Here is a 22,138-nt window from a genome sequence, read left to right as displayed (position 1 = left end):
AACATAAAGATTAGCGTCCTTGTTCTAGTCGACCTGCAAGTTAAAATGGCTGCAATATTAACTATTAATGACCAGAGATCGAACAAACTCAGCCTTGACAGGTTTGTTTCCTCTCCTTTCCATTTAGTGCTTCAGCTAAGCAGGACGGAGATTGTGTCCTTTAAGAACCAGATATAAAGACCATCAACAATAAAACGTTTAGTTTGATGTTTAAAATAACGCTTATTATTAAATAACGCTAATTGTTTCAAACTTTCATAAGCAGTTTAATACTGAGACAAAAAGGAGCACTTAGAAATGTTTTGGTTAACTTGTAATGAAACAGCTTAGATAGAAGCATCTCCATTGCTCATTATATGGAATTTTACATGCAAAACTGTAGTTGATGTGGTTTGACTAAACAACAAAAATATGTTAGATGTCCTTTTTTCTTCCTTTTTTGTCAATTCAACACATATTTCTCTGATTTAACAGTGACTTGAGTGCTGTTTATTTTTTATGACAATGCCGCATAAAAATGTAAAAGTGACATGAACTTTATCCACTTTATATATAAAACATGTGTTAGATGAATTACAAAAGGGCATTTTAAAATAGTTCTCTCCCCGTTACAGCTGTTCACTCCATGGGGGCGTATGTGTGTGCGTTTGTGTAGTAGTTCCGCCCTTTGTCTGCTTCGTTAGCAGCTTTTACTCCCGAGAACAATGGAAAAGACGAAACTTCAGCGCTCCAGCTTGTCGCACAGACCTTTCCCGTGCGCCCGTGCTCCGACACGCATGAGCGAGCACATTAAGTGATGTCAGGCGTTGGGGTACAAGGATTGTGGTGTAGAGAGCGGGCGAGATGGAGACAACAGGGGAGTGGGGAGGGCAGGTTCAGATTCAGTACCCAAGAGACAGTGCAGGGCCTGGGAATGAAGAGTGTTGAATTACAACGTTTGAGCGTGGGCTGCAAAGGAGCCGAATTACTCAAAAGAGAGAACAGTTGAGCAAACAGAGACAGATTAGCAGAGATATGAACTGAGGGGAGGTGGAACCCGACGTTTACAAGCCAGTTTGAGAACTTTGTGCCGGATAAGGATGCAGACCAGAGTGAGAAACAGGCACGGGTCGAGACGGGGAGAACAGCAAATGAAAAAAAATGAGATGGGGTGGTACATTTTTTGTGTGAAATCCACATTGCCTCACCGGAGAAGAATCCACGCTGAGCTCAGAACCAGATTGCGGGCCTTGCATGTGACAACAAAAACTTTTTTTTCTGGCACTTAGTGTCTTGTGGCCAGGCAGGATCTCGCTTTGCTTCTGGACCTAACAGCTGCGAGTGGGACACTGTTATATTTACCTCAAAGCACGCCAAGCATTTGCTTTGATATTAGCTGGAGTGCAGGATAAGAATATCTGGCTGTTTGGAATTTGTTAAGGAAATAAACATAGAAAGGAATATCGTTCTTGTGAACTTCAATAATCAAATGAAGACAGTTTGGCATCTTAATATCCAGTAATCTCAATTTTTTAATCAGTTTAAAGTTAGTTTTGATCTTTTTGTTTCTTATCTAGTTTTGCTGGTTGAAACAGAACGACGCAATCATGTGATTATTTCCAGTTCAACGCTCTGGCCGGGTGCCACTTTTGGCGCGTGCTGGCAGCTATTTGACTGTGGGACAGAGTCCCTGAGTGGCAGCGGGCGCTCTGGATCCACTCTAGGGGGAGATTTTTGTTTCAGATTAACTAAACGACTTGTCGCTGCGCCTCAGTGAAAGTGTCACTTATCTTCAGGGAGAAGATGCTAGCAATCAAATGTGAAAGGCTTGTTGAGATTCTCCAAACAAGTTAATCTCTTTGGTGAAGATGCACGAATGCAGCTCATATAAATGCAAATTTTTAGCTCAGAGGTATTTTAGTCCTTTTTATGCCCTGACAAGAACTTAATTTAAAGACAAACTGAAGAGATTCCTGGTTTTTCTTTGCAGTCCAAAGCCCTCAGGGAGCGCTGGTTGTTAGATGGAGCTCCAGCAGAGGAGGATATGCAGAGGCGCCTGCAAGAAGATGAAGTGAAGACCAAACTTCTGGAGCAGGTCATAATCAAGTGAGTCAGACTAAAATGAACCCCTGGAAATTCTTTTCTTTTAAAATCTGTTCTTGACAAACTATTAAGTCAATATTATTTGTTGAATAAATGGCTATTTCTGTGTTTTTTGTCCAGACTGGAACAAGAAATTGAAGAACTGGAGACCGGCGCGCCTGCCAATAAAGGTGTGGCTAAAGAAAATGGAGGTGAGTTCCATGTCCATGGCAACGTGTCTTCAGACAGGTTGCCAGGGCAACAGCCGGAGCGCCTGTGTCAGAAAGAGAAAGTGGGCTCATAAAAGTCTTTATTTTCTCCATTAAATCAGCTGTCTGTGCCGGAGGTCATTAAAGCAATATTTCCCCTCTGTCTTTGTGGCTCTAACTTGCCCTGACCGTGCTCTTCCCATGATCCAACAATGCTTTGGTGCTCCCTGTAGGTGAGAACGGAGTGGTGCAGACCTCTGGTCAGACACCCAAGAGAGACGTGACAGGGATTGAGGCCAAGCTGCTGGGCCCCAGTCCGGACCAGGCGAGCGCCGACAACCCAGTCACTCTGGTCTTCATGGGCTACAAGACGGTGGAGGAGGAGCAGGAGACCCGCGCCGCCCTGGGGATGGAAGGGGTTGACGGCAACGTCAAGGCTGAGTTTGTAGTGATCGAGGACGGAGAGGGAAAAGCAGGAGCAGACGCAGCCACGGCCGAGCAGGCTCCGCCCAACGGCAGCATGGCGGAGAAAGAGAAGGCCGACGGAGGCGGGGAGGAGGCCGAGAAGGAGAAGAAACAGACCTGCAAATGCTGCACGGTCATGTGAGCGCTGTGCCGGGTGTATCTGTATGCGTGAGCGGATGCGTGAGAGCCCACCTGCACCCCTGCAGGCCTGTGTGCCGTCGCATGAGGCTGTATTTGCAGATGTGTGTAACTTTTTGTGTTTGCGTGGAAGTGTTTGTCAGGACTGAAAAATCAAGAAGAGAAGTACAGTTCCACAGCCAAAATACCAACAATGAGAGCCGGCGTGAGCTCCAGCTACAAGAACTTCAAGGACTCATAGTTACACTTTACTACATTTACTTTCTCTGATATGTATTTGACCTTTCATTTCTATTGATATTTTTCTATTTTCCTGTCTTGACATTTATATTGTATTCAGTATGTATGATTTTATTATGAGACTGTGTACTGTATGTTCATTGTTATTATCGTTGGAACAAAGAAAATGCATAGGCTCCCTGGATTGTACTGCTTCCCAGCAGGGAAAATCTGGAAAAACAATTAAACCAAAAGATCCGACTATAAAAAAAAAGAAACCTTAAAGTATATAAATATATATTTCTCTGTGTAGGCCTACCAACTATTTATCGGTCAATTTCATATTGCAATATTGTCTAAGACATTATTTTGAATAGTATTTTAATATATTGATATGAAATTATGTTTTATACAAGGTATTTATTGTTTTTGGCTCTATAATCTCCCATCATTAACTGCATGTACGCTTGTAAGCACTACCAGATTCACTCTCATTACAATTGTCTGTGCTTTCGTGGACTCACACGTGCTCATATCTTTAGTCTCACGAGTCGTCCTGTCCGTAAAAATGAATATTATTGCAGTGTTAGAGGAATGCATTAAAAAGAAAATCACAGCAAAATGACAAATACATTTTCTCACCGTGTTGCAAATCGCATTAGTCCAATGCTAGATACTGTGTGGCACATGTACACAAAGATCACAGCTTCTGTGTCTTTTCTTTTATTTAAATATGATGGAGACACTTTAACTGTTAGTCGATCATACTCTCTCACTACCATTGAAAGGCTTAAAGTAAGGAGCTCTCCACACTGCATGAAGCTCTGCAGCTCTTTGCAGGTCTTAGTTATGTGCATAAACCCAGGGGGTAAATTGGGATTAGAATGAGAAAATTGTTCAACTCACCGTTTTGTTATTTCATGAACCAAATAAAATCCAGTTTTACTGTAATTTCACTGTGTTGGTTTTGTTCCCAGTTTAACCCCTGACTCTGTATGTGGCTGTAAACCTGCTTTTAAAAGACACGTAAACTATTTAAACCACTTAATTTTCTATATGTGTATTTGAGGAGAATTAAGAAAATGAGTGGAGATCTTATTTTGATTCAAAGTGAAACCATTTGGGTAAGAAAAATAGTTATTTCTAGCAGCTGGTTTAGGGGGCAGAGTCAGACGTAAATGTGCATCCCAGGTCGGTGATGTCCCAAATTTAAAGAAATTTAATTTGACCATTTTCATTGTACCAGAATAGTAAAATATTAAAATTTTTGACATTTGACATCAAACTTTTAGATTCTGTCAAACTGTAAACATTATAAACCAGACATAAGAAGAGACTTTTTTTCATATTTAATAGTACAGATAAGTCTTAACTTTTTACACATAGGTGGTAATAAGTAAATGAAGCATGCTTGTAGACTACAAGAGTTAAAAGCCCAGAATCATATTTGCTATATTTATTTATTAGACCCAAAAAACAAGTCTGCAAAACCTCTACTAATATTTCAGCCTCTTCTGTGTCATTTTTGTCATTCATTGACCATCAGTTCATCATTTCAAATATATTTGTCCGGCTTTTTATTTTTATTTTGACATGTGAAATAAGGAATATTCCACATGGAGGCTGACATAAACTAAAAGTTCTCCTGGGAGTTTGATTCTGCAGCCTCCTGCATGAATATCATTTTTTGTATCGCTATCTGTGCCAGATGCATCCTCCCAAGTCTTGCTTGCATTTTTCATCCCAAAAAGAGCTCTTTTACATTCCAAAAAAGGAAGGTCATTGGTGTGGACAGGTAACATGTAGTTTGGGCTATCCAGGTGTGCTGTCCATATTTTGTCTTCTATGGTTTTATAGCGTCCTCCAAAGGGCAGTGATTTCATTTGAGGTTTGCATTTAGAAAAAAAAAAGATGTCTACGTCTTGGTGCCTTCATCATTCATCTGAATTTCTGAGACAGTTTTGACATGAAGATGTTTTTTTTTTTGCTCTTGATGTGTTCTCTCTCTCATGGTGACCCAATGGAAACACTGCCTTCTTCTCTGAAGGAGCACTGAGCAAAAACGGAAGAATCTAAACAGTTTTTCACTGACGTCCAGTTTGGACAACAGGAACAATGCAAACTATATTAAATGTCTTTGAAAACGTATCTTGTTTTTTTTTTTTTTTTAAAAAACCTTGTTTGTTTTTCTCTGTTGAACTGAAATATTCAGCCTTCATACAAATATGTGTCTTTACAGAATGCAAAATGCATCACAGCCAGAAGTAAAACATTTATGTATTTTTATGCGTTAATATTCAAGGAATTGTGTGTAAATCTTGGTGAGCTGAAGGTTTGCTTTGTAGTGGGGTCTGAAGGACAGCAGCTAAATGCTAAAATTGTAAATAAAGCTACTCTTCGGTAACAGCAACTCACATCTGTTTGCAGCTAATTATTCAACTGCCTTAAAAAATGGATGGTGCAAAAAAGGAATTATTATTAATCTAAAAAATATATGAAAACTCAGGTGATACCCTTCAGGGTGATTACCAATATATATACAAAGACACACTGATAATCAATCACAAAGCTGTGTATTAAAAATATTCCACAAGTAAATGCTATCTTTTTTAACAGAAAAATTATAAAATTAAAAATCAGAGGTCAAGTTTAGATAGAAAAATGAAGTTCGCTTAAAAAAAAAAAAGTTGTTGCTACAACAGGACATGTAACTTCTGAATTACTTTTACTCGACACTAGAGGGCGCACGCTCACTGTTTTGTGAATCCCCGATGTTTAGTGTGAATCATAACAGTGGGAAAGGTGGCAAAGGTGATCGGGGGAAAAAGTGTTTAAAATGCTCAAAAATCGAATAAATAGAGTTCTTCTTTATAAAGAAACAGCAAAACACTGGTATGAAAAACACTAATTTCACTATTTTGGGTGTAAACCCCACATGGGGCTTTCTACACCGAGCCAATTTGATTTTAAAAAGTGATGGAAAAAAGAAAATATAGTTGCAGTTGAAAGTTTCTAACCAGAAATGAAGTTGTATAAATCATTTTAATCTGTCCCACCAGCACAACAATATCTAATTGCTGCCTTGCTATCAGTTTCCTGTAATTACCTTTTCTCTGAAATTGCTTTGCTTGGACAGGCGCACAAACACAATGCAATGAGACAAGCAATCTCATGAAAGACCCAAGATGCAACAGTGTTGCAGTAGCTGCTGCTGTTCATGAAAAAACACCTAACTCACATTTCTGTCCAGATGGGTGCTGCCTTTAGAGTCACTGTCATTATGCAGAACAAACAGCCCAGCAATGGCTGAAAAAGGAACAATAAAAGATTTATTGTTTTTTTTTTACTTGTGGTTTTTGTAAAATATGTGGCTTTAAGAATCAACCCTAACACCTGATTATTTTGTAACAAACATTTTCTTTTCATTCTCTTGTTTTTGTGCAGTTTATCTTTCTTTTAGTATGACAAAACTTTTTAAATCATGTTTTTCTTATCAGTTTTGGCATGTTTAAACATACATTTAAACTGAAAAGCTTTAAAATAAAGTTGTAAAATACATGATTAAGTTAATAAACTGATTTTATCAGCAAACTGAGAATGTTTTATGTTTTTACTTTTACAGAAACTATCTTCTTATCAGTCTGCGCTCATCACCAGTGGTCGCATTCTTCCATAGAGGTCGTACCTGTAATAAATACATCCTAGTGCCAGTTCTGATTTGTCCTAGCACGAATAGATGCAGTGATCGCTTGCTTAGATTGAAGAATTTATTTTTATAGAGAAATATGTATAAATTATTACGCTTTTTCTTAGTGTATCTTTTTTTTGTGTCTTTTTGTCCAGGGGCTGATGGCTGGGGGGCAATTTCAACCCCTGAAGACAAGATAGATTGATCAAAATCTTTAGTTTTTGATGAAGCTGGAAGGTCACTTCTCCTCTATTAATTTATAGGTTTTTGTTTGAGAAATTAATAAACACTGAGCAATAATCGTGAGGGGGAAAAAAGTTTTTATTATTATAAAATTTTTTATAAAACAGGCTCTGCAAAACGCTTTTCTGTCGTCATTTAAAAAGATAATTTAGGGCTTTTATTAACTTAGAAATTAACCAAATTGTCTTTTTTATGTGAAGAGTTTTATCCTCTCATTTGATTTTATCTTGATTAAAAAAAAGGACTCTGGTCTTTGCACTAATCCCTACTTAGTGTTCTCTTTCAAAGTTCTGTATTATTTGTAATAAGCTGTTAACAAAATGTTTTAGTTTAATGGTAGACTATGGAAAATGATCTAAATTAGGGTAAATACTTTTTTAGAAGCGTGCGTTATGCATTACCACGTGCAACCACTGTGTAAAAAATGAGGAAGTGACAATTTTTGAACTGAAACTGATTTTACTGTAACTCTTGTTTGCAGCGCTTCCTCATAATCTGTATTCAAAATGACGAAATTATTGTAACGTTGCTTTGATGTTTGACAAAGTAAGGCAAAGAACTCTGCTGCTTTTTACACTCAAGAATATGAGCTTCACATCCTTCTGAACTCGAGCCAAACCTCTTGATATGATTTAATGGAAATTTGCCGCGGCCTCTCTTTCTCTCTTGATTGACGGTCCGCATGTCCAATCCCCTCTCTCGCAGAGGCTTGGCCCCGCCCCCCGTTGGCCCTTGGGGCTGCTTGGACTAATCAGCGCGCGCCTCCGTCTGTTCAGCCATTTTGTAAGAAAATCAAGCAAGTCTGCCGCCCTACCTTCGTCTCAGACCTGCAGTTTTTTTCTTGTGCAATGGACGGGTAAGTAAAAAGGACCGAACTTAAGACCTAAAAATTGACCACATATTGACAAATAAGTGGATTGAATTCTACTCGTTGTAGTTTGTTAAATTCCTGTGTGTATGGCGTGTATCGTTTTACCGCAAACCCGTAAAGTTTACTCAACGGTTTTTTTTTTCCACCAAAACATGCAACAGTTAGCCGGAGCTGCTAGCTTTCGTTAGCGTCACCGCTACTCTTTCCAAAGTAGTTTTCCTCGTTTGAACCTCGGAGTTCTTTGCGAAACCTCGCTAACTCTTTTCAAGCGTGCCTTTGAGCAGTGGAGCGAACGTTTGGAGTTTTTCCAGTTGTTTTTCTTTGTGATAAAACTGTCCCTGTCGTGTCTCAACGCAGTCAACGGTGAACGCTAACTGTACCTTTGTAACTTGGTTCCACAGGGGAACTCGAGGGCGAGCTAAGCAACGTGTCTCATTTCCGCATTCATTAGTCTGCTGGGCCGTGTTGACGATGTTTGGCCCGAACATTTTGTGTTGATTGAATCAGTAAAGTCGTTTTACTTATCTAATCGGTGTGTTTGGAACGATTACTTCAAAGTTCGTCTGTGCCCGTTTCTAGTATTTCAGAATCAGAAGTACTTCTGACAGAACTGATCGGTTGGAATTTGGATCGGTTAGAACAGGAAAAGAAAGCTCGAAAAGACGAAAAGCCTTACAGGAAACCTTAAACATTGTTTATAGATGGTAGCATCTCTTTCACACGAAAACATTCTCAAGTTTCGTACTTTAAAAAAAAATCTCTTTTAGCCGCCTAGACGCCACTGAGTTGTACCCCCTGGGATCCGGCTACGTCCCTGAAATCGAGTAAGTATAATAATAATTAATAATACTTATTGTTATTTTTTTGCAAGTTTATGTTGATGAGGGAAGGCTACATTTGACTTTAAAACTCACTCCACTTGTATTTTGTTGCTTAGTTTTGAGGGTTAATGACCTGATTTCAATGTTTTCTGATGTTTTCATGCTTTGCTTTACAGAAGTGTCCATGACATATCGGTTGGCACAAAGGTAAGCGGATTTTCCCCCCTGTTCTTGTAATTCACACGGTTGGTTTGTTTTTCCTGAATATCTGCTGGTGGGAGTAAAGTATAATAACCATTTGGTCTTATGCTGATTATTGTTTATCTTTTGGAGTTGGCATAGGTAAAAAGCTAAAAGTTTTGTACGGCAAACTTTTTAGAAAGTGAACATTTTAATCTAACTTTTTACACTTTCTTTCTTAAAACTAAGATGTGACTAAATAGATGTATTTATGCTGTCAGCTTATTTGGTGTTCTAAATAAAGCAACCACTGTCATGTTATCAAACAGAAAAAAATATCCAACTGTTTATTTGTTGGAACGTCTATTTGAACACAGCCAAAAATGTGTTTTACAGGTTTTTCTGTGTCTCATCACACGGCATGAGCCCGACAGGCGCTGCTGGGAAAATCCTAAAAGCTAGCTTGTAGTTCCGTACGAATTATCTTAAAATATTGCTATGACCACAACGACGAGACACGGCAACTCATTGAAATATGATCAGATGGATTGGGACTTATTAATATAAAATTTTACCACGGCACACATTGCTGCCCACTGTTTTCCCGGCGATCTCTATGTCATAAACACTTAGCAGCCTATCTTCATACCCGGCGTCTCCTCATCACTGCAGTTGCTAGCATCCTGTGACTTAAAGCACTCATGGCACGTCTCCTTGTATTACCAGTTACCACCTTGCAGCAGGCCTCCACTGTACCAAAGTAACGAGTAAAAGGTTTTGTTCCCAACATTCAAAACTGTTAATCGAAATATAAAGTTAAAGTCAACTGTCCCAATAAGAATTGTCAATTGTCCGTCCTTCTTTTGTTGTTTTGACTCCCCCTCGTATTTTCTGGCCAATGACTGACGAGATCTTTAGTCACATGGTTTTGTTTGCAAGCTTTGGTCCGTAACAGAATGGGTCGCTTGATGCCAGTCTGAATACAGACCAAACACATGGTTTGGGACTTGATCCAGACCAAATTGAGCAGACTCGATCAGGAACAAAGGATTTTTCCTGTCTGAAGACTCCCTAAGAGTATCCTCTATAATTACAGAGCTGCTGTCCAACACAATTGTTCTGTTGTAATGAGTTTGCAGTGGCCGGCTGGCTGTCTTTAAACATTCATGACACACAGCTAACATGCATGAACCTTTGTCAGATCAGTTGGAACCAATTATCTGATGTAGCACTTATATGTTTTCCTGTCCTGTGGCAGCTGAAACTTCCTGTTATTTTGTGTGATCCTGACTTGGTTTGTTGACCTCAGAGGAATGTTAACAAACCGACGCTTAGCCTGATTTCTTTATACTTCTACAGTCCTGTTTTACAGGACAGGAGCACTCTGTGAACATTTACAGAATAGGTTGTGTTCTTAAGGTCTGCCACACAAATATGTACTTTGTTGAAAAAAAACAATGGATTTCTGGAGCTGTTTGCATTATATGCTGACATAAATGTTTTGTATGTTGTGTACGCCATAAATAGTTGTTATCCCAGTCAACGGCTGTGTGGGTAGTGGTCTTTTGTGTTGGTTGATGGATTGATCTCAACCCAGAGCTGTAATCGTCTTCCCGCAACTGTGCCCGCTCATGCGTCCAAAGGTCTTTACAATGTTTAAACAAGTCTGATACTCTGTCTCCGACAGGGAAATGCCCCACCCCTTCTGTTCATTTCTGCAAAGCGTGTTTTTCCACTTGAATAATATTTGTCCTCTTAAGACCTGTTGGTTGATTTGGAAGTTGTTGGTTTTTTTAACTCTCAACACGTTTTGGTGGTAATAATGATGTTGTGAAGCCTCATCTTTCAGGAATCCGTAATTATCCTGTCTGGATTGCACGTCTGGCATTCTGTGGTCACATTCCAATCTCCCCCTTCCAGCCTCTTTTTAAGCCATGGTTCCCTGCCCCCCCTAGGCTGGTGAAGGCTGATCAGGAACAAACATGTCTATACCTGTACTGCTCTTCTTTGTAGTTTTTCATAGACATTACCTGTCTGTGAATCCCCAGTAAAACCTATAAATAATAATTTAAACAAAAAAACGTAAGGTTTTAATTATTTCAGGCTTGTGCTTTTTTTTTTTTTTTTTGCAAAAATACTTGACTGTTGCAGGGAAATGGGGACGAAGAACTGTCCGTGAGAAAGGGCAGCTTGACAATGTAAGCATTTGAGTCAGCAGTGTATAAACATTTTGTAAAAGGTGCTATTCCCCTCTCCACACCTCGAACTGAAGATACAAGCACTGGTGTGTTAGTCTTTCATTCTATGTGGGGTTTCTTTTGCTTTTGTCCTCCCAAAATCTACATTTTCAGCCATTTTCAAAAATTCTTTCCCTCTAGATTTAATTGCACCCAAATGAAGCTTCCCTTTGCCCCAAAGCTGTTATGCAGAGGAAAATGTAAGCGTGGGTAAGAGTTCCGCATGGAGGAAGTTTAGAAGCGCATGGAAGCAGGCCTGATTTTTGCTGCTCTTCCTGTTTTGTTTGTCTACTGATAATGTCATGCAGCCTGTCTGCTTCCACCAAGTCAGACTGGAGCCTTTTCATTCATTTTAAATTGCTTACCATTCTTTTCAGACAATTGAGTTGTTGTTTTTTTAAACCAAGAAGTTATGCACACCAGAATGCTGACTTGCTTTTGCATTTAAAGCATAATATCTTTTACTTAAACTACATTTCACAATATATAAAGCTCTATAGCTATTTAAATTGATTGAAAAGCTCCTTTATATAGAGTTTTTCTTCATATTTCCTTGTTAAGTTGGTATCGTACTTGTAATAAGCATGCTAGCAACGAATTAAAACGTTGGGGTTGCTTTATTTTCAAGTTGCTGAAAACAGGAATTTACATTTCTGTGTGTTTTTAACAAAGTCCAAATATAATCAGTACTGAAGGATTCTCTTAAGCCAGTGCATTTTGTGGGAAAGGAATAGGTTTTCCTTTTTTTTTTTTTTACAATTAAAAGGTGTTCCTATCGTGGAAGGAATTGAAAAATATTTTTTTTCCCCTGTGTTCCTCTGTAACTTTTTGTCATGATTTCATATCCGTTTTAAACTCCTTACACAGTATTACTGATTGGATTTGGGGTCCATGTTCAATGGCCATGACTGTAAATTAAACACCCCTCCAATGTTTGTCTTGGTGTGTCTAATGACCAGTTTACTTATAAGGACAAGGCAAACAAACAGTTGAAGTGTGACCTCATTAATGTTACTCGTGTTACTTTTTCATGCATCGATGCTGTGCATGAGTTTGCACTCAAATGTGTATTTAAAGTAATCAAGCTTGAAATACTCTGTTACTCAACCCAGTTCCTTTAAAACGTTTTTAGTTTTATGTGAAAAAATGTGGCGTCTCTTTATCAGTCCCTCAGTACTTGGTTGGGTGATGCTTGCATGCTTTGGCAATGTTAGTTAAAATACTAACACATACTGTGGTGGTCTGTGTTAAAGAGCTGTCAGGCTCTTCATCTAGTAGTGTCCTTAGGGCTCCATATGTGTGCTGCAGCGTAACAATGCTCCTAGTCTAATGCTGAACAGCACGTTCATTGTAAAATGTAGCACAGCTTAGACTGCTGAGCCACTTCTTGTGACTGCAGTACTTCATTTTACACTAGCATAAACACGCTGAACCACCAAAGCAGCCTGAAACGTCACTTTGTGTGTTAAATGGGCTGGACCGGTAAACTGCTGTAGGCATTGGGAGCATTTTCATCTTATCTCTCATTTCTGGGAGTTTGAGTGCATTTGGCTCACTGTTGGACTTGAACAGGCTCTCTAGTGTCCGTTTGGAATGTTTGTGTGAACTTTAAAATCAACATTTAATGTAACAGACAGCAGATGTTCTGTTTTTAGTGGAGACAATGTGCATTTTAAGCCCTTAATGGATTAATTGAAAAAGGAAAAGAACCGAGATTTTTTTGTTTTACTGGTAATACTAGTGAATTCTTCTCAATGAAAAGTTTTTGTGTCCTCCTTTTAGCTATCGCATTACTTGGTGTCTTTTCAGTTAGTGCTTGGTAATATGAGAGCTTTGCTTTTCACCTGCCATGTCTGTCTTAGTGATTGAACTGAATTAAACCGTTGTTGTGTGGGGGGGTGTTTTCTTCCACTTACAGAGGGGATCCGACGAACTCTTTTCTTCCTGCATAACAAACGGACCCTATATCATGAACTCAGGTACGGGGGGTTGCCATGGAGGGTTGAATCCTTTTATTAAAGTCCTTGACGTGTTTGTTTGTGTTGCCATGACAATCAATCCATTATTCAGAAAGAACCAGAGCCTTGTGTTCCCTGCCTGATTTTTATCAGCCTCTGTTTTCCCTTGCAGCCAATGGCAACGACAGCAAAAAATTCAAAGGTGACGTCCGCAGCCCTGGTGTGCCCTCACGTGTTGTCCATGTTCGCAAGCTGCCCAACGACATCAATGAGGCGGAGGTGATAAGCCTGGGACTGCCTTTTGGGAAAGTCACCAATCTGCTCATGTTGAAAGGAAAAAACCAGGTGAGAGGAGGTGAATCGTATTTGTGCTGGTAAAACCTTTGTTAGCAGTCCCCAAAGTCAGGGACAGGGAAGCCTTTATTATTTAGGTCTAAGAATGTAACAATTACTGTGGATTATGCTTAAATGTGGACTTCAAAATTGAATACATTCATATCTGCTCAAGTGTGGAAACTTTTTAAGATTTTGAGACAAATGTTTTGGTCCGTCCATTGTAGGCATTCTTGGAGTTTGGTAGTGAGGAGTGTGCTCAGACGATGGTGAGCTACTACTCCTCCGTCACCCCTGTCATCAGGAACCACCCCATTTACATGCAGTACTCCACCCATAAGGAACTCAAGACAGACAACTCTCCTAACCAAGTGGTAAGTCTTAAGCTTTATCTTCCTATTACTGTTAAAAGAAGTTCATCCTGTAGTTTCTCAAAGGAGAAAACATTTTTGTGACCACTAACTAACTGTTGGAAAAACCTTTCAACTTATTTTTTGCAAAACTTTTACCCTCTGCCACCAGCTAACAGTGGCATCTGGTAAATATTGTGTTCACAGAAGGTTACACCGGGGCAAAAAAGATATGTTCCAAGACATAGCCATTTAAGCTAGTTGTGGTGTCTGCAAAATAGTCGGTGCCTTTGTGTGATTCTAAATAAAATGACTTGAAGAAAGGAATTAAAAAGGTTAGAAGAAAAACTACCAAGTTTTTTGTAAATGTTTCTTACAAGTTGTTATAGGAATGTTGTTGTCGTTATCTAAACCACATCTTTGCGTCTGACATTATCAAATGGGTGTTTTTACTTAACGATTTTTACTATATGTTTAAAGGATTTTTTTTTTAGTGTTTTTATCAACAAAAACAAATGTTATTTGGGTTTTTAGGTTACCTACATATGAAAGAATTAAATTGGCCCCAGTCAAAATGTCCATACGTTTTTGTTTTGTATTTCCGTTTGTTTTTCCCAGCTAATCTAAAATGATTTTTTCTGTAGCGTGCTCAAGCAGCTCTGCAGGCAGTCAATGCCCTCCATGGAAGTGGGATGGGAAGCATGGCCATTTCTGCAGAAGCTGCTAGCATGGGAGGAGCAGCCAGCCAGAGTCCTGTGCTCAGAGTTATTGTTGAGAACCTCTTCTACCCGGTGACCCTGGATGTGCTGCACCAGGTACAATTCGGCCCTTGGCTTTCAGTCAGAGATGCTGCGTTGTAGTTCAGTCCCATCAACACCTGTCTCTTATTGCCTGATTTGTTGGGGTTTCAAAAGACCAATTGTCAATTTGCAATAATGTTACCTTCTTTGAGCATACCCTTTCTTGTTTCGGCATTTCATGCTTTATTCACTGTGTCACATGAAGACCTTTGTTTCTAGAGGCAGAAATTTACAAAGTTGTACTAATGAACTGCAAAGTGCAGAAGCCTTTTTCTTTTTTTAACGCAGGAATTTGCCTAAACCTTGTTAAAATGTATTTTAGTTTTGAGACTTTTTTGATTGTAAATAAAATCAACCATAATTTTTTTTGTTCTCATTTTTAGATCTTTTCAAAGTTTGGTACTGTGTTGAAGATCATCACTTTCACCAAGAACAACCAGTTTCAGGCTCTGATTCAGTACGCTGACGCCATGACTGCTCAGCACGCTAAACTGGTAGGACTGGTTCAGTGCACATTTTAAACCGGTTAAGTTGCTCTCTGGTGATTAAGGTTGGGCCTGGTTAAACTGGTCTAAAGTTACAGTTGAGAGCATTACTTTTACTCAACTGATTAATCTGTAAACTTGTTAAATCAGTCAGTAATTCTCTGTTTGTGTCCTTAAGTCACTGGACGGCCAGAACATCTACAATGCTTGTTGTACCCTGAGAATCAGCTTCTCCAAGCTCACCAGCCTCAACGTCAAATACAACAATGACAAAAGCAGGGATTACACCCGCCCAGACCTTCCCACTGCCGACTCGCAGCCCTCTCTTGACCACCAGGCGATGGCAGCTGCTGCGTTTGGTGAGATTAGATTCAGCTTTTAAGGTTTTATTCTCCCTGTGTTCACTGGCTGCTCTGTGAAATTCTTCCTTCCTTTAAAATGTTGGCACTTTTCATGATATGTGTAACGAATCTTCTTTCTTCATCAGGGCCAGGAATAATCTCAGCCTCGCCCTACGGTGGAGCTCATGCTTTCCCCCCCACCTTTACTTTCCAGCAAGCAGGCAAGTGCAACGGTTACCATCTTAATTATTTTATATTAAAGCATTGGTCTTCTATCAATCTTCTGTTTGTCAGATAACAAACTCACTGCTTTTCTGTTGTTTTCCACAAAACAACTGCATATCTTGTAGATTATCTGCCCAAAAGACTTTGATCAGATCTGTTACTTCAGGTTTGTTAACCTAATGTCTAATTAAACACTGAATTGATTGCAGAAAAGCAACCATCAGATCAATAAATCCATCCTCAAGTCATCTGATAGTTCTGTAAGATCAGAAATACGAAAACCAATGTCGTTTTATCAATATTCAGACACGTGTTTGATTCATTTAAGTTTAATTTCTAATACCTGCGACCAACAACAAAATCCAGTCTTGGACTCATTTAAAATCTTCAGCAATTTGCCATTTACTCTTCTCCCACACTTGAGCTTGTGCACGCTGAACAGGGCAGGTCAGGGAGCCCTTGCAATGTGCATGCGCTGCTGGGCTGTTGAGATTTCTCGTCTTTGCGACAGTTTGATTGTCTAAGAAGGCTTAGGCCGTTTCCTTGAAGAGTGTGTGCTGTCACAGTAAGCCTTTCAAAGCTGAGTCCTTAGTTTTTTTTCGTGTGGTCCATTCTTCCACGATGTTCCAAGCTGAAAATGCATGTCTTCTCCCTCTTAGGTCTGTCTATGCAGGGCATTCCCAGTGCTCTAGCATCCCTGGGTGTGGGACACTCTGGCATGGCGGCTGCTGCAGCTGCAGCAGCAGCTACCAGACTTGGCCTGTCAGGACTTGGTGCTACAGGGGGACACAACGTCTTACTGGTCAGCAATCTGAACCCTGAGGTCAGTACACTGGTAGAAACAAAAATGAAGACACTAAATCTGTTGACAGCTTTTAATTTTACTGTAATTTTGTTTCCACTGAACTTTTAATCCACTCGTCTTAGGACGAACTAGTGTTTTTCTCCATCTCCCACCACGGTCACACAGAAAGAAAGTCATTGCTTGTATAAACATACGGCTGCCGTCAGTCCAAAACACTCTTCTTTTTCAGGACTTGTCCTTGTTTGACAGACCTGCTGCATTTCTGACCTGCCACTTTGCTCACTGTGAATTTAAAGTTACATTTTTTTTAAACTAACTTCTTTTTGTAAAGAAAAAAAAAGAACTTTTATCATTTCATATCTTCATTTTTGTCCATTAGTTAAAATCATTCTTGAGTTGTTGGAGAGACAATATTACTTTTTTGATAGGGTAATATTATCGTTACTATTACGTCATTATGTTTTCATTATTTGTAAAGTTTTGGGGTGTAATGAAGTCTCCACTCGTTTATTAAAATGATAAGATTGAACAACAGATAGTAGTATTTAGATATTATTTTTGAAAATTGATGTGCAGTATTGACTGTTATTGACTTCAAGTTAAAGGTAGGGTGTAATTTAAAAGTACATATTGTCTCTGCCTTTTTTCTGTATTTCATTGTTAATCTTTTTTTTCTCTTCTTTTTCTTCTAGTGTTCCCATAGTGACAGTGCATTTTAATTTAGCCAGTTCTACTGTCTGAAGCACATTTCTTTGTGTATACTGACCTTGTTTTTTTGTTTTACTTCCTTTTTTTCTCTCCCTTACTTTGTCCTTCCCCTCTTTTTCTGTCCTTTATTTTGAAAATCCCCTTGATATCTTGCCAACTTACTGCACGCCCCATGACCATTTGTTCCCTCTGACTGTTACCACTTGTTCCCATCATCCCTCTCTCCTCCATACACTATCCCCAAATTGGTTTTTAAAATTTGACATTACAACATTGGCACATCTGTGTCCCCCTGATTATGCCACGATTCTTCCCTTTCACCTCCATCTTCCCTTTCTCCATCTTGTTCCAATCCTCTCCTCATCTCTTCATCCCTCATGCCTCTACTTCCTCCATGGTACTGTGGCCTTCCTGTGGACCTCGCTGCCTGTGGCCTACGGACATGTCCCGACTCCACTCCACTGTCCTCCACTCCGCTCCGTCTCTTTTCCCCTGTCCCCTCTCCCTTTTGGTCCCCTGCCCCGCTGCTCCCCCTGCTGTCTCTAAAGAGCGTTACGCCACACTGCCTCTTTATTCTTTTCGGTACGTTATCATCCTTTCATCTCCTTTATTTTATTACTACTGTTACCTGGCGAGGTGGGCATGTCTTGTCTCATGTTGTTGGCTTCATGTTTAACCACTGATAGTTCATCATCAGGTTACAGGGGAAGGGTGGGGGTGTTTGTTTTTGGGTTTGTATAACCTGGTTTGGCTGTTGTGTGGGTTTTATTTTTTTCTGGAGAAAGTGAAACCACTCTAAGCGGCAGCATTTCATGTACATTTTTGTAACTTTGGGATTCGTGGCTCTCAGCCAAAAACATGTGCAGCTTTATCTTCAAAGGGGACAGCCCCACCAAATATGCACACTAATTGGAAATGTAGAGATCGTTGGAATAGAAATGAGGCAGGGAAAAAAAGTTTTACCCCCAGGGAAGAAAAAGAGGCTCTTTTTGACCAGGTGCTTGTTCTAGAGTTGTTCAGAACATAAAAAGAAATCATTGTTCATCATCTGTCCTAGCAGTTTTTTTTACAGCCAGTGAAACGACTTGCTAAATAATAATACATAATTTTAATTATACAGTTTTTGCTGTTTATAATTGTCTATTTATAGTTTTTTTTTTCTACACTGACTGGTGTCAATGAAGGGTATTTAAACTTGGGGTAACTTCAGATTTTTCTACACAACTTTGTTTATGTCATATTTTCAACCATTTCACTGCAATGCAGTTATATGGAGATAGTGACTCTGTTAGGGATCTCTGGAGAATCCACTCCAATGAAAATGGTCTTTTGGCATTTTTCTGATGATGGAGCAAATGAAAAGAAGAGAATCTGTCCCAAATTGCATTTCTGAGTACATCTTTATTCAAATTGTTATGAATCTGGTGAAAAAGCACAGTATCTGGGGCATCCACTTGCAGACAAGTAGATTTACGTTTTCCCCGTCCGAGCTGGCATCTACCTCATAACTGTACAGCTAGATGCTCCAACAATGCTCACCGTCACATCCCCCCACCTGGCATCCCCGTTTTTCTTGCGCTGGTGATGCCAGGTTGGGGGATGTGAATGGCTGTAAGCTCCTTCCTGTTAAAGAACAAAGCGTGTGAGGAACTTCTTAAAACGTTTTCCTCTTCCCTCCTGGAGCCAAATTCCTGCCGCTTTGTAAAAAACTAACTCCTAGAAAATGACCGTTTTTCTTATTTTGGCCCAAAAACAGCATAATCATAATTAAAAGACCACTGGGAACACCTTTACAGTACTTCCAAAGATGATTGGAGTTGGTTTTTAGAGTTTCTGCAGGTTATAGTCTTTGAACTGGAATGTCTGGATTAAGTGACCTCTTCCCGTAACTTTTCACTTTTGCTTCTCTTCACGTTGAACATTTTGGTTTGACCAAAATGTTTTACTCAAAACACACTAGCACTGAATCCACTCTGAAACCACGTTGGTCACAAAGAGCCACAGCTTAGCATTTTTGTCATTTTAGAAGAAAAAAATACCAAAGCCAAAAGATACTTTTTGGTTTTGTATTTTCTCTTCTTTTGGGGCTTCCTAAAATAATTTAAAAACAGAAATATGAAATGCTGCTGCTTTATTAAGATCCAGATGTGGCATATCCCTCTGATTATGCTGCAATATCTTTATTTTGGTGTTTGTAATGCAGATGTAGGTATGTGCATGTTCCTGCATGTTTTCACTCGGGCCTCCGATTGGCCTCGTAATCAGATTTTTCCATGACCATAGAGCAATCATCTAGATCTGAACCTCTCACTGTTCTGGCTGATTTTTGTCTTTGAATCACAACTTCTCCCTTAAAGACATTTTAGCTGTCATCTGTATAAATGACCAGGATTTAGCGGTTTCATGCAGAGTTAAGCAGACGGTAAAATAGACTAGTGCAATGATCATTTCAATCACATGACTCGCATATTAGAACAGTAAATATTAGGTTTTTCGATTTGATGCTGAGCTTTTCGTTGCTGTGTTTGACTGTGTGGCTCCTGCTCAGGTGTCACAGGTTTTTTTGTTGCATGTTGACGCCCTTCCTTCCTTCATAGGTGTGTACGGCGATGTGATGAGAGTCAAGATCCTGTTCAACAAAAAGGAAAATGCTTTGGTCCAGATGTCTGATGGCACGCAGGCTCAACTCTGTAAGCTTCTTGATGTTTTATGAAAATATTTGATCTTTTTATTCGCTTTTTGTTTAGTTTTTCTTGAAAAAAAATTTGTTTTCTCTGTTTTTGCTCTGAAATGTACCAATAACTGATTGTTTTATGTCTTCCTGACTACCAAAAGGAGAGAGTGTTTTGAGTCAGTTTCTTTTTTTTAAATTCACTGTAAACTTTGGTATTATTGATGAGCCTCAAATCTCTATAGATAAGAAAAAGGGCCTGTTCAATAGTATGCAGGGTTTGGAGATATTCAGGTTTGGAAATGTCAATTGACACATTTGTATTGCTGTTTGTCTGGAAGATATTTTTATGTTCTGAAGAACAAAAACAAAAAAAAGACATTTTTTTTCTGAATTGAACCCGTTTCCTTCAGCCATGAGCCACCTGAATGGCCAGCGTCTTCACGGCAGAGCGATTCGCGTGACTTTGTCAAAGCACACAACAGTGCAGCTGCCCAGAGAAGGTCATGAGGACCAGGGCCTCACCAAGGATTACAGCAACTCCCCCCTGCATCGCTTCAAGAAGCCTGGCTCCAAAAACTACTCCAACATCTTCCCACCCTCTGCGACGCTCCACCTCTCCAACATCCCGTAAGTTGAGCGCAAGGAAATGTCCTGAACTTGGTTTTTACCGGTGATGATCCGATCGCACGTTTGGAAACGGGCCGGATCCCGTAGTTTCAAACTCGATCGAAATCGGATGTTGCATCCAGGTCGGGAATCGGGTATTTATTTTATTCTCATAAAGGCTATGATCACCATTATAATACTTAATAATAATAATAATAATAATAATAATAATGGATTGGATTTATCTGCGCTTTTCAAGACACCCGAAGCGCTTACATTGTGTCCATTATTCATTCACTCCTCATTCAGTAAGGAAGTAAAGTGAATAAAAGAAAAATGACGGGTCTGGATCTGTTTATTGTTACAAACATCTGTTGATGCTCTAAATCAAATGACCGTACCGGATCAGGGCCAAAAACCTTATTGGACCTCCCTAGTTTTTGAGAACTTGCAGGATTCACTCCCACAATTTTATTGTTGGTTTCAACATTTCTGCTTCCTCTTCTCCTTTAGGCCTTCTGTGATGGAGGACGACCTCAGGAGGCTATTCGCCAGCACAGGAGCCACAGTCAAGGCCTTCAAGTTCTTTCAGTAAGAGTCCGTCACATTTATTCTGAGGTATCAGGAGTTTTGGTTTCTGCTTTTGTCTGACTGAAAAAATATGCAGCTTAAGCAGAATCTGTTCTCCTGATAAGTGTTTGAGTCATGCAAAGCTGTCAGGGCGGAAGAGAAAAACATTTGAGAAGTCCTTAGCACTCTTTGTTCTTCAACAGGAAGGACCGCAAGATGGCTCTGATCCAGATGGGCTCGGTGGAGGAGGCCATCGAGTGCCTCATCGAGTTCCACAACCACGACCTGGGGGAGAACCATCATCTTCGAGTGTCCTTCTCCAAGTCCACCATCTGAGTGCCGCTCCCTCCACCCTTCAAACCGTTTCCACCCGAATGTTACCGATATTAGCTTGTGGGCGTCGCCCTAAAAATGTTTTGTTCCTTTTTTGAAGAATGTTGTTTCTTTAATCAGATTTATGAAAACCCTTTTTCTGGTCAAACCAATACAAGTGTAAAAAACCCTTTTTGTCTGATTTACCAGTATTTTAGGGGAGAGACACCTGCGCAACTTTAGTTTGAGTGTTTGGCCACGAGTACAAAGCCCTGAACTCAGACTCAGAACGAGTCAACAAGTCTGTTTTCCGTAGTGTTGGTTTACTCTGAACGTTAACCAACATTTGCTCAGGAATTCACACAAATTTCTATTATTTTTGCCAAATTAGCAAGATGCATTTCTGTAACTAAACTTTTTTTTTTTTTTTTTTTTTCAACTAATTTTATAACTGAATTCCATAGAAAGGACAACATTCTTCAGAAAAAGTGTTTTAGAGATGGCGTCCCCGCCCCAAACTGTCCGTCAGACCAATCCATAGAGCGGCCTCCAGCAGACGCCGCTGCTGCGGTGGCGCTCACGTTCCCGTGTGCCTTTTTGGAAAGCCTTTTCCATTCCTTCAGGCCAGTCAGAAGCTGCTTTGACAGATCGACTCCTCAAAACATCCTCGTTTTGTTCTCGACATCCAAACCACTATCGCCTGTTTTACTTTTTTACCAGCTAGTCTTAAGCCTTTTTGGCAGCGTTGCTCTGGATTCAGAAACATTCTGCCAAAACATTTTCTATTCACCAGCTTTTTTTTTTTTTTTTTTGAAGAGGGCAAAGTGGCTTATTTAATC

General features: G+C 39.7%; 2 protein-coding genes across 3 annotated transcripts in view; both read left to right on the top strand.

Moving 5' to 3' along the window:
- palm (paralemmin) overlaps positions 1-5,502 on the top strand; it is a 30,061-nt gene extending 24,559 nt beyond the window's left edge. The window contains exons 4-6 of the mRNA XM_023951365.1: positions 1,970-2,085; positions 2,203-2,273; positions 2,504-5,502. Coding sequence (XP_023807133.1) covers positions 1,970-2,085; positions 2,203-2,273; positions 2,504-2,877 — 561 coding nt within the window. The 3' untranslated portion in view covers positions 2,878-5,502. The remainder of the gene's footprint in view (positions 1-1,969; positions 2,086-2,202; positions 2,274-2,503) is intronic.
- A 2,281-nt stretch (positions 5,503-7,783) lies between these two features.
- ptbp1 (polypyrimidine tract binding protein 1) lies at positions 7,784-21,489 on the top strand. Of its 2 annotated transcripts, NM_001287543.1 has the most exon segments (16): positions 7,784-7,879; positions 8,662-8,718; positions 8,892-8,922; positions 13,051-13,111; positions 13,263-13,435; positions 13,651-13,797; positions 14,418-14,588; positions 14,957-15,067; positions 15,237-15,417; positions 15,546-15,620; positions 16,284-16,447; positions 17,686-17,719; positions 19,735-19,827; positions 20,222-20,438; positions 20,931-21,008; positions 21,191-21,489. In NM_001287543.1, coding segments are annotated over 16 exon segments (1,734 nt in total). In that variant the 5' UTR covers positions 7,784-7,871; the 3' UTR covers positions 21,324-21,489.
- Positions 21,490-22,138: the final 649 nt, after the last annotated feature.

This window comes from Oryzias latipes, chromosome 22, assembly GCF_002234675.1.
Source record: "Oryzias latipes chromosome 22, ASM223467v1".
NCBI lineage: Eukaryota > Metazoa > Chordata > Actinopteri > Beloniformes > Adrianichthyidae > Oryzias > Oryzias latipes.
The sequence above is the reverse complement of the archived record's forward strand: the minus strand, read 5'-3'. Positions and strand labels throughout refer to the sequence as shown.